The sequence below is a fragment of the Leiobunum rupestre genome, chromosome 3, assembly GCF_980474605.1.
Source record: "Leiobunum rupestre chromosome 3, qqLeiRupe1.1.hap1, whole genome shotgun sequence".
Classification (NCBI taxonomy): Eukaryota; Metazoa; Arthropoda; class Arachnida; order Opiliones; family Sclerosomatidae; genus Leiobunum; species Leiobunum rupestre.
In genome coordinates, this window is record NC_143386.1 from 4,000,289 (window position 1) to 4,013,606 (window position 13,318).

At 33.8% G+C, this 13,318-nt stretch overlaps 1 protein-coding gene across 1 annotated transcript; it reads left to right on the plus strand.

Moving 5' to 3' along the window:
- The first annotated feature begins 251 nt into the window (after window positions 1-251).
- Window positions 252-13,050, plus strand: LOC149949130 (uncharacterized). The gene is made up of 5 exons (XM_090169368.1): window positions 252-426; window positions 5,431-5,516; window positions 5,581-5,658; window positions 11,407-11,448; window positions 12,956-13,050. Exons 1-5 carry the CDS (start codon window positions 252-254, stop codon window positions 12,992-12,994), a joined length of 420 nt encoding a protein of 139 aa, XP_090025494.1. The 3' UTR covers window positions 12,995-13,050.
- The last annotated feature ends 268 nt before the right edge of the window (window positions 13,051-13,318 follow it).

The following is a 13,318-nucleotide window of genomic DNA, read 5'->3' on the forward strand; positions in this document are numbered from 1 at the left end:
TTCGCGATTTTGAAATTGACAAGGCGAGAGTGTGAAGAAAATGAAAAACTGGAATATACAATAGTACTATTGATTATTTTTTTTATTTTTTACACTAGAAAGGGACCTAATGTCAAGTGATGATATAATGCACCTGCGTTATATAAGTGATTAATATTCGTATTAAGTTTTATATAAATGGTGAATTGCTTAACCGAATTAATAAAACCCTGAAGAGGTTAAAAAAATTTCGAGACTTTTGCGTATTTGAAATGGTTCACAACAGTAAGCTAGCTCTCATTTTACTAATATTAGGTTTGGTCAGCCTGGTTTTGTCGAATGAAAACCAAACACCTCTGAATGAACAAGAACAAGACCAATTCAGAGACTTTTTGAACTTTAAATGTCCAATCTACCTTCAAAGAAATAATGATGCTTGTAACACGGGTAAGTTAGTTTTTACAATTATAGGGAGCCGAATTACGTTTAAACTTTAACATTAGGCTATTTTAGACGATCCTCCAATCTAAATATATAATTTGACTGATTTGATACGATTCGATCAATTCACTTTACTAGCTGATATTTTGGCCCTAACAGCAAAAGAACTGAAAAACGTTGATGTATGATATTGACTCTGTAATATATTCGGGTTCCGACTCCATTGAAACAAAGCGGAATACAGTTCCCTTCACTCGTCTCTGGAAAAATTTAGTCATAATGAATCAAATCTATCTCTTGATGTAGAATTGATTATTTATTACTTCAGATTTGCGTGTTATTCCAAGAGTTGGATTGGATAACGATATTTTATTCCCAAACTTTATCTTACATTGTAAGTTAAGTTAAGGAATAAAAAATCTTTATAATCAGCAAAGCGTGTTAACAGTTCGAAAGTTCTGGCGCTAGCCAAGTCATTCCAAAGTCAGGCGATTTTATTTAAAATATCACCTGACTTAAAAATAACTCATTTTATACTCTTAAGGATTGTGAAACTAAATACCTGTTATATTAAATAGTTTAGAAATAAATTTGGTCAAGAAGGCGTCTTTGATTTCAAGATAATATTTCAGTTCCGTCTCTTGCGAAAATGAAGGATCAAAACTTGATAAAAAAATTTGATCCTAAATTGGACAGATCAAATTATGTATTTGATCCAAAATGTTATCAAATGATTGGATATAAATATTTTTACAATTGGATCCGATATATGATAAAAATTTTGATCAAAATAAAAATTTGATCGGTCCAATTTAGGATAAAATTTTATTTGGATCAAACTTTAAGTCAAGATTTGATAGCTTTTAGATCGAAAAATGGTCTAATTTTTGATCCACATAGGGATCAAATTGTGGCCTAATATTTGATCCACATTCAGGACCGGATTAAGCCATTTTTCGCCCGGGGGCCCAAGGCACCCTTACGAAAATGGTGGATCAAAATTTGAACCAAATTTCATCCAAAATTGGACAGATCAAACGGGGATCCAATTAGAGACTTCTCTGGATTAAATTTTGGATCCAACTGTTATTTATTTGGGATCCAAGGGTCTTGATCCAATGAAATTCGGATCCAGTCGGGATCCAATGAGATTTGCATCCAGTTTGGCATTCAAAGATATTTGAATCCGGTCTGGATCCAATCAGTTTCGGATCAGCTTTTGATCCAATGAGATTTGGATACCGACTGCGATCAGCATGATACGAACGGAATCTGGGTGGTAGGTAATCAATACTTTGAAAAAGAGGTGATTTTAATGGCATGAACTTTATTTAATTAAAATTAACAGCAGATACTACACTTCTCACTTAGGCGTAAGAGTAACTAACAGTGAAGCACGTATGTCAAGTAATCATAGCCAATGGGATGAGAACAAAGCCAAAATTCGCGGAAATATTTCGTACATACATAACACATTATGCCAAGAAACGATAAGGTACTATAATGAAAAGTTAGTTTTTAGGTCAAAAACGTAGGAAACCTACGATATCTGTCAGAGGTCGTCTAGTTTGGCCTAAAATAAAGTAACTTATCAAAAAACGGCCCTGGAATCACGTGCTCGAAGTGCTCAAACGCGGTAAACAAAAATAATTGAGGTAAATATAACATAATATACCTCTCCTCGGAAGAATTGTCCCTAGCGATATTAATTTCGAGATAACCCTTAAAGATATATCTCCTCAATTTAGATTTATTTTTTAAAATGTTATCCCAGTTCTATCCCGCCCGGTATAAAATTTTATTTATAATTAAAATAATTGAGACGAAACGCCCAATTTTAATTTATTTAGAATATCATAAGTTAAGTAGTTACAACAGTGAGTTAGACGTAGTATAACAATGCACAATTGAATTAAACCCTTTTTACAGTACAAGTTTGTCAGTTGAATATAATACAAAGCAAATTTATATGAAATAAATTTCTACAGAGGGTATTATAATGACCGTTCACTTTTTGGTTTAAAATTTCAACGGAATCGGGCCGATTTTAATTAAACGATAGTTTATCGAAATTTTGTTAAAAGAATATTCCCTAAGGCCGCGCGATAAATTTACGAGAATAATTTCCCGTCGCCGTTATATCGAAAATTTATTTGATTCGGGATTGCCAGAACTGTAATGTTATGGGCGAATGATTAGAAAATAAAATGGCAACCAGTTTTATGCAAAATTATAAATGTTTATTTTTATTCAGAACAGTCTATGGAACGTTCTAGATTTAACTTTCATCAATAACCCAACAATATATATCCATTCCACGTAATTGTACAGAACTGGTACTCAAGTGTCTAAGACTAGATTTGTCTTAGTTCATCGTGATTGAAAAATAAACCAAAATTTCAACTAAATTCCAACTACCTAACTATAAACTCTTGTATTAATTAACAGCTGAGAGCTGTACGCTTCTAATTACTTCCAATCTACTTAATTAGCCTCACAGGTTGAGTTGATAATTTCAAGGGTATAATTAGGTTATTCCAATTCAAAAAATAAAAACAATCAATTTTATCTTACAGCTGACTTGAGTTAGTTCACAATTACTTTAACACTTTCAGTCTTAAACACGCACTGTTCATACAATTAAGTCCATTCACTCACGTTCCAAACGCGAAACACAATTTAACTCTTTTCTTGACCGAAGACCGAACATACTAATTAAAACCGCAAAGTTACCTCATAACTTTTGACCGACACCAGGACCCCGTCCTGTAGTAGTTCGTCTGACAGCCAAGAACTAAGAAAGACTAAATCTTCTATATTGACGGCAACGGCCTTATATACCTTTATTTGGTGTTTGTTTTTGACCCGTCGAGTTTTGACTAAAGGTCGAAAAATTGAAGAGATTATATTTTTTACCCGGTTTGATTGATAGTTCTCGACACGGTGGCGCTATATTATTACTTTGATATAGTTTCCACGGGAGTTTTGAATAATTGTCCTTTTTCTAAGCGTTATTAAAAGGTAACAATGAACTACTTTTGTGTGTTAACGAAATTTTGTTAAGAATTTAACAAAAATTTAAAACAAAACCAAAAACCGTACCAGGGAATAAACAAACAAAGTTCAATAAACAATATATAGAGATATTATATTTTCGCTAAGGAAGTCAATGGCTCGGCGGTTAACTATCCGCATTGTTACAATGCGACCCGAGTTCAATTCCTGATCACGATTAATATAATTTATAAATATTTCATTAAATATAAGATTAATATAATTTATAAATATTTCATTAAATATAAGATTAATATAATTTATAAATATTTCATTAAATATAAGATTAATATAATTTATAAATATTTCATTAAATATAAGATTAATATAATTTATAAATATTTCATTAAATATAAGATTAATATAATTTATAAATATTTCATTAAATATAAGATTAATATAATTTATAAATATTTCATTAAATATAAGATTAATATAATTTATAAATATTTCATTAAATATAAGATTAATATAATTTATAAATATTTCATTAAATATAAGATTAATATAATTTATAAATATTTCATTAAATATAAGATTAATATAATTTATAAATATTTCATTAAATATAAGATTAATATAATTTATAAATATTTCATTAAATATAAGCTTAATATAATTTATAAATATTTCATTAAATATAAGATTAATATAATTTATAAATATTTCATTAAATATAAGATTAATATAATTTATACATATTTAAAATGATGTAGAATTAATTATAGTACCTAACGTTATAACTTTGTAAAGGACATTCGCCAAGGCTGTTTTTTAGAAAACACAGTAACTTAACAAGCGTTGGTGGCTGAGTGGTTAGAGTAAATCTGTTGAACGAGGAAGACCCGGTTTCGATTCCCGGCCGGTGCTAATAACTCGCAAATTGGTAAGTGGCCAGAACCGAGTGACGTCACTGCAACTTTGAGAAGGCTTACTATTAGAGAACCGACTAGATTGTAGAAGGCAGGGAACAGACTTAAAATAAGACGACGCTTAAACCAAAACCACCCAAACGAAGCTACCTTTTATAGCATTTTTTACTAACCTTGGGCGTTACTGACGACTCCACCAGTTTCAAATCGGCACGTGGTCCATTGCAAAAATCGTTCTAGTTACATTCTGATTTCTATGCTGTAGAGTTTCAACAAAATGTTGCCAGTTGTTCGATAAATTTAAAAATTGAAATAAAAATATATTTATTGAGATCGATATTGTTCTGGCCAGACATAAAAAGTAGTGATCTAATCTCCTATTACCTTCTATAACTATGTTTATACCATTGAGTTAAGAATATATACTCTAGATTCTTGAACACTCAATTGATATCCGCTATGGTGTTTCGGTTGGGACCACTTTCTAGAAACACGTACGGCGGCTTTCGTCTATTTTAGAAATAATATATTTAAGCAACCGGCTTAAGTTATTCTCATTGATTCTAACCGCTGGCGATAGATGACGACACCGTAGAAGATTTCATACACGATTCCAAGAAAGCGTCCTGGCGAAATATCAATTGGATCTAAATTTGATACAATTTTATTTGATCAAATTAATTTGGATGTAGCTTGGATCCAATTCTTAGTTAAAACTTTTTTTATCCAAATTTGATTCAGCTTTATTTGATAAAATTAATTTGATTTTTTGGATCTAAATTTGGTACAATTTTATTTGATCTAATTAATTTTTATCCAAATTTGGATCCAATGCTATTGCAATGTGTAAACCGCACAATTGGGGTATTTTCGATCGATTGGGACTCAATGTTAAATCGTTTTCGAACGAATGGGATTTCGGTCGAATGGGACCAAAGCGTTAAGACATTTAAAAAGAGACAATGCCTATATATATATTTTTATCATTTTAATTTGATTTTTTTAATATTTTAAATCTTCGTACATTTAAACGAAAATATATTGCGGCTTTCGTATATACGAATTTAAATTAAAAAAATTTCAGGAAAGGAATACCTCATGGACATGGTGATACAGGCCTTCACTGAATATCCAGACTCTAATGGAAACCCGGACGACGAATGCATAAGAGTAAGATTGTTGTTCCTACACATGTATTTCCTAAAATTCACAAAAATTGGGCTTTTATTTCCAGAAAACATTAAGTTTGTTGAATAATCCTTCACAAGCTAATCCCGAATATTGTCATATGACCGACGTGCGATTTAACAGGGTAAGTTAACAGCTGATTCTAGGTGATAATTTGTAGTTGCAACTTCAGAAAGTGATGTAATTTTGAATTAACTAGTTATTTATCAGAAATAATTAAATTTCTAGATAAGAGTTGGTAAAGAATACGCCAAACTGGCGTTGCTATAACCGTCATGTCCCCTCAATTTATCTTAGTAGCTATTATTGCTGCTGTGGTTTTATTAAATTTAATTAATAATCCTATTGTGAGCATCCATGTTTGTGCTCCTCTCCTTTCGAGAATGAAGAGGCAAGTGTCATTGTGTATGAGTAGAAAAGGGTTGCGCTACAGGATTTAGTTGTGCTGACCGCGTAAAGAATGGTGTAGCTAGTGGGTGTAGCGATCAGTGAGCAGAGAATAGTTGCGTATAAGATATGAGTTTGTCTAATCCAGTGTTCAATTTATACAGCCTGTTTTAAACACGGCTTAAGAATTTAGCATCCACTGCTATTACGACACTAATATATAGCCTCCACTGCTATTACGACACTAATATATAGCCTCAACTGCTATTACGACACTAATATATAGCCTCAACTGCTATTACGACACTAATATATAGCCTCCACTGCTATTACGACACTAATATAAAGCCTCCACTGCTATTACGACACTAATATATAGCCTCCACTGCTATTACGACCCTAATATATAGCCTCCACTGCTATTACGACACTAAAATCATAGCGTCTACTGCTAACACGGCGGGAAATTTGTAAGATAATACTTATTCGAGAAATCTGCTTTTTTGTGCTATCGTCAACTCTTCTTTCGATATGGGGTCTACCATTCCTCTTGTTGGGTGAATGAGCTTTGGATGGTCCTCATGTAATTCTGACCTTGATCTTTTCATTGACTTTATATATAGTTGTGCTGACCGCGTAAAGAATGGTGTAGCTAGTGGGTGTAGCGATCAGTGAGCAGAGAATAGTTGTGTATAAGATATGAGTTTGTCTAATCCAGTGTTCAATTTATACAGCCTATTTTAAACACGGCTTAAGAATTTAGCATCCACTGCTATTACGACACTAATATATAGCCTCCACTGCTATTACGACACTAATATATAGCCTCCACTGCTATTACGACACTAATATATAGCCTCCACTGCTATTACGACACTAATATATAGCCTCCACTGCTATTACGACACTAAAATCATAACGTCTACTGCTAACACGGCGGGAAATTTGTAAGATAATACTTATTCGAGAAATCTGCTTTTTTGTGCTATCGTCAACTCTTCCTTCGATATGGGGTCTACCATTCCTCTTGTTGGGTGAATGAGCTTTGGATGGTCCTCATGTAATTCTGGCCTTGATCTTTTCATTGACTTTATATATAGGATAAACACAATGGTGTTTTTAGTTCGAATATTTCAAGATAAAGACGGCGATCTACGTACTACTAACAGACTAAAACGTTTTTTATTGTAATTATAGGTTTTTAATTTGTATATAAATATTTAGAACTAATATGGTAATTACGCTCAGTTCTCAATAAACCTTTGTTTTATTAAGTTCGTGTCTTAATTTATGCCAACGTCATAATTCTAAAAGGTTATGAGTCCAGCGTTTAGCTTAGGTCCACGTCTACGCGTCTTCAAGGACATAGTAACAGTATACGTTGCCCTCATGGCTTCGAATGGAGATGCGAAAGTCTTCATCACTAAGCTCAAAAACTCTAATTATCAGCCTTGGAAATTTAAGGTAAAAATTATCCTGGCTCGATACAACTTGTGGGAAGTGGTGGACACGGCCAAGCGCTCAACGAACCCACCACTGAAGTATAAGAAGTGTGCCAATGCCGCTATAAATCCTACGCCCAAGGATTGTCTTCACCTATGGCACCGTAGACTTGGTCATCGAGATCCGGTAGCTAAGGTAAACGGTAAACGTTAGTGTAGGTAGCTGTTAGCTCGCGTGGCATTGTAAGCCGGCCACCTGAATTAATGGCTTCAAAAGTTGCTTGATGACTTAGGCCTAAGGTGGTGCCTTGGGTATTAGCCTAGCTGATTATAAAGAAATTGAAGAAAAACGATCCAGCTATCGGCATCAAATTACGAAAATGTTCGGCAACCATGACTTGCGAATGCTGTATTAAAGGAAAAATGACGGCGACACCGCATCGGAAGGCCTCGGAATCCAAGAGTGATCGACCTATGGATCTGATTCATACCGATGTTTGCGGACCTATGCGATCGCCAACGCCTAGCGGGGACAGATACGTACAAACATTAATCTAGATTTACTCCTACGTATCTTATGACGAGTAAAAGCGAAATGCTGACTCGATTTCAAGAATTCGTTGCCTTTTCCAGAAATCAATTTCAAAGAGCGCCGACGAAAATCCGATCAGACAACGGTGGTGAATACATTGCATAAAAGAAAAGGAATTCAGCATCAAAAGACGGTCCCGTACTCACCGCAGCAAAATGGCGTTGCTGAATGCAAGAACCGGAGTCTTGTGGAAATGGCGAAATGCATGCCTTTGGACTCGAACCTCGATGTCAATTACCTCCAAAATCGTCTTCCTACCGCCTCTTTGGATAAAACTCCGTATGAACTCTGGAATGGTTCAAAGCACAAGATTGGTCACGTTCGAATCTTTGGAAGCAAGGTTTATGGATCAGTTCCTAAGCCGAAGCCAACTAAGTGGGAAGACCGAGCTAAGGGTTTCTTGTCGGCTATGGCGTGGCCTTGAAGGTTTACCGTATTCTCAATCCACAAACTGGCAAGGTCTTCATGAGCAGAAGCGTCAATTTCAATGAGAATTCTAACGACAACATAATGGCGACCACGACAAATCCAGATGAGGACGTTAGAAATGCTGATCCTAAGTTATCCGATGTATCAATCGATTCTCTGGTCAATACAGTTGACGATCCAGTTTCCGAAGGAGAGTACGAAACCGCCTCGGAATCGGAGGAAACCACAACGGATGCAGGGTCTGAAGGTGCCGGAAAGACTCATTTCAGACAGTCAAAAAGGTCTAACAATGGAATTCCACCACGGAGGCTAACGGTTAAAGTAACGACAGAACACGCGAGAGAACTATCAACTTGGGACGAGGTCATGGCCATGCCTAACAGCGAAAAATCCGAATGGACGGCAGCAGCTGAACAAGAAATCAACTCCCTTGAAAAGAGTGATAAATGGAAATTAACTCGCTTACCTGAAGGACGAAAGACTGTGGGTTGCAAATGGGATTTTAAGACAAAATACAACCAACATGGGGAAGGGGTATTTCTCAAAAACTTAGTGAAGACTACGAAGCAACATTTGCACCTGTCGTTAAATATGTCACCGTCACAATTCGCTACGAATCGCCGCAGCAAAACGTATGTACTTACGTCATTTCAATGTCAAAAGGTCTTCTTCCACGGGACATTGAAGAAGATTTGTATATGGAACAGCCACCAGGTTTCATACAGTTTGGACAAGAATGGGTATGAAAGCTCAGGCGAATGTGGAATCAAAAAGCTAACAAAGTGATTCTCGACCAATAGCAAAGCGGATCCTTGTTTATATTGCAAGGAAGAAAAGAATGGCCCCTGGGTTTACATATTGTTATACGTCGACGATCTTCGTAACGACAAAATGTTTTAATTTTATATGGAACCGTGTCAATAAAATTGAAATGGCTTTGTCATTTTACTTCTAAAAGGACATTAATGAACTTTTGCCACTTGTTATTAAAGTTTCTCGCCCCACGGATAAAAAACAATTGATAGTTTAATGAAGCCAATTTGGTTCAAGGTTTTTGGGGTAGTTTATTGGGAGCCCATATCTCTGAAACAAAGCACTTTAGGACGCATGTTTATTAGAGATTTTTTACTCATAGAGATCCATATAATGCATAAAGAAAGTAACGGTACTCTTAACGGTAACACCCTGTATAAACCATTGAAGACCAGAAAAAACAAGGGAGTCGAAGACGACGCTGATCTCAACCATTTAATAAATTTGGAAAAAATGGCCCAGTCGGCGTTGAACAAAAACATTAATCACATTCCAGATTCGGAAAGCTCATCCGATTTTGAACCATGCTGCTAATTACGAATAAAAATTTTTCATTTCAAGATTAAAAAAAGAATTATGTGTATCATATTTTATAAGACCTATAATCTGTTGAAAACTGACGAATATCAAATTGAATGATACGAGTTTATTAAAACAAAATACAATTCCGATATTCAAATATTTAAAATACTTAATTAATGCACTAAGTTACGTTTAAAAGAACCATTAGTAAACACGAATTCATCCAATTGTTAAAAATAAATTCCAGATTAGATGATGTATGTATGATTGGTATGACTCTTGTCAGAAAGATGAATTCTTATGCATCTTTATTCTGCTATATACGTATATACACAAAATACAGAAAAACTCTTTACTCTACGTTCGATACGTTAAAATAAATTTCAGATACACAAAAATTAAATAAAATTATTTAAATTAGAATTGCTTCATTAAATTATGCATTTGTATAAAATACCTGAATTTGAAATTATATTAGAATAAAGAGTAAAACAATTGTTCAGAGTCGGCTTGATTAATAAAGAAAATAACATAGACGTATTCAATAAAGTGAAATATAATTTTATTACCCTGTTTAAAAAATACTTTTAAAACTATTTATTAATTTCTAAAATTGCAGATTTCGGGGAACTAATGCTCGTTCCACCTAAAGAGAGTTATGTTTAAATTAAGATACACTGAACTAGGTCGAACCTAAGTAAGCATATCTCACCCATATATATTCTTGCAAATAATGCATATTCCGGCGGATTTCTTCTAGGTTAACTTCATATTCGAATATTAATAGAACGGATCTATCCCTGAGTACGGAATGAACTATAGTCGCATCGGGATGGTTGGTTAACGCTATACATATCAACCCACGCACATCAGGTAAGGGGAATGCAGTCCAGTGCTCTTCGTTTTGCCGTTCGGACTCGTCAAATGATAAAGAATATCTGAGGGCGTACATAGGTATAGAAGCGGACGTCATTTTACGATAATTACAGTTTATGGTTCCGAAAGAAAGAAATTATGAATTTACTCTACCCCGCATATCCTTTTATTATAATTTCAAGAACTCCTATCTATTCATACTTCAGCTTAAGATTTTTCAGAAATATATTTTAAAAACCCTTTTACAGTTTGAAGGACTACTTAAACTTTCATACTTTAAAATAAATTTTGAAATAATTATTTATTACTCGTATGGAAAGTACAGAAACTTGTTTTCAATTTAGACCACATGACCCGAAACCTTTAGTACCTCTAGCCGTTTCCCCTAATCGCTGTATTAAATAAAACGTGTTAAAAATACGTAATAACGTACTAACCGGACTTACAGTACACTCTACAGTTTCCGGATTCCCAACCCGCAAATCAACTGAGCCACTTTGTCACCACTTGGCAAGCAATTACATTTTTAAAAATGAAAGAAGTTAAACAATATAAAAATTTGTAAAACGTATGTGTAACAATTTCAATATGTAAATATAAGTATAAAATATGATAATCAAATTTAAAAAGGGATTTAAGAAGTATTATTCTATCTTTATTTGTATATTCGAAATGTATTTTAACGTATTAAAAGCAGAATTCATCTTTCTGACAAGAGTCTTACCCACGACCCTTTAACCCCTCGAATGAGACCCCCAAAAATAATAATGTACATTTTTACATCCAATAACCTGGTATAAATTCCACTTAGGACAATATAAACTCCACCATTGAATTGGCCTTGCCGAAATGTGTAAGATTGTGTTATTTTCTTAAAATAAAATATATTTATAAAACGTTATTAAACTTAAAGCGAAGGGGCACTGAACTCGAGATACGATATACCAAATAATGTGGGGTTTCGGTTAAACTGTGTTTATTCTAAAACTACTAAATGTTTTTAGCTAAAACCTTGGATATCACCGTTTGTTAGGAAAACCTATCAGTGTTTAAAAATAAAAAAAATCGATTGACCCATGGTGGCATGATTGGTCGAAATCATATGGAATGACCCGTATATAGGCGCCGGTTTGAAGAGAAGCATAGCTAAAACTGGCGAAAAGGCAACCAAGAATCTCTGGCCTCCACTAAGTTCGTTTATTATGCACGGACCAATGTTCTTCCAACGAACACGGAAGTAAGATATTGCCATGTCAAAAACAAAATTAACCAATATAAAACAAAGCGAAAACGAGAAAATACCGAAACAATGGAACTATTGAATTCTGACATCAGCTCCGATTCTTCAGAGCCAAACGTATCGCCGGATAGAGATCCAGAACAAACAATATCTAAGTTCAATTGGAACTCAGATTTACATTTGATGATGGGGGTAGGTTTGCATTTATGTTCAATTAGAAAAGCGTTTCCCGTCTTATTTCAGGTGTAAAAAACTTTGAAACCACCTAATTTGACCAATAAAAAGTCTACGGATTTTAGACAAAAACAAGACGGTTGTAAAAAAAATGCACCAGAGACCAGGTTTAAGGGCTATTAACACGAAAAGTACTCATGGTAGAGTATAATTATTTGCAAGACATACTAAAAAAATTACTAAATAGGAAAACAATTGTTACATTTTAAAGTAGTAACTTAAGTAATTGAACTAAAAGGAGTTGAAAAAATCCACCAAAAATACATAAAACAAATCTAATGCATTCACTTTATTATTATTTTTTAGTGTTATTAAATCAACTTTTTAAAGATTTTCACGCAATACCAGATTTGAAAATAAATTTTATTTTGAAATTTCCATATAGTGGTTTAAAACATGATTGAAAACATTATAACAAAATGATAGATTAATCTTTGGTACATTTGTGATATGCCAAAAATCCAATTTCCTAAAGTGCCTAAAAAGCTATTGCCTAATATGATCAAGCTACTATTTTACACGACGTCATACGTTTATGAAAAATCTGTGTTTTTCAATCGAACCAACTATATTTTAGTTTGCAAATATGCGATTTACTAATAAAACAAAATTACCTGTATCCATTGGCGTCCACAAGCAGGGGAGAAACCCACTTTAATATTCTATGCTCCGTTTATTCTGCTTAATTTGAGCTTGCCCTATGCAACTTCAAGCAAATTATGTCTTTGCGGAGAGATTCAATTTTGATGCGAATGAAAAAGCTTTAGGCTTTAAAGTTAGCAAACCTCATTAATTTAAATCCTCTGTCTACTTTGAGTAAACGTTTGCTTTTCCAGGGGCGTTTTTAATTCAATGTTTGATAAACATTTTTGATTTCACTCCGTAGATCAAGAGCCTTACGATGTACCCTCAGACGTTCTTTTGAGAAGTCTATTTCTCTCGTAAAAGTGGGTTTTGTACGTGATTTTGTTCTGGTTTTTGTGCTGTATTGGATTTCAATTCCACTATTTTGATTTGGGATTGGTTGAACAATCTCCTAATAAAGCATTGAGAAAAATGATATTTTCCGAGTCTTTTAAAAAAACAAATTCCTGAAAAATGTTTAAAAAGGAATTATTATGGCAACCTTTTAGTACCAGCTGCAATTTTTCTTACATGCATATTGAAACAGACCCCAATTGAATGGACGAAGACATCATTGCTCATTAGTTTATGAATGGCTATCGTGTAATCATTCCTATCTTTAATT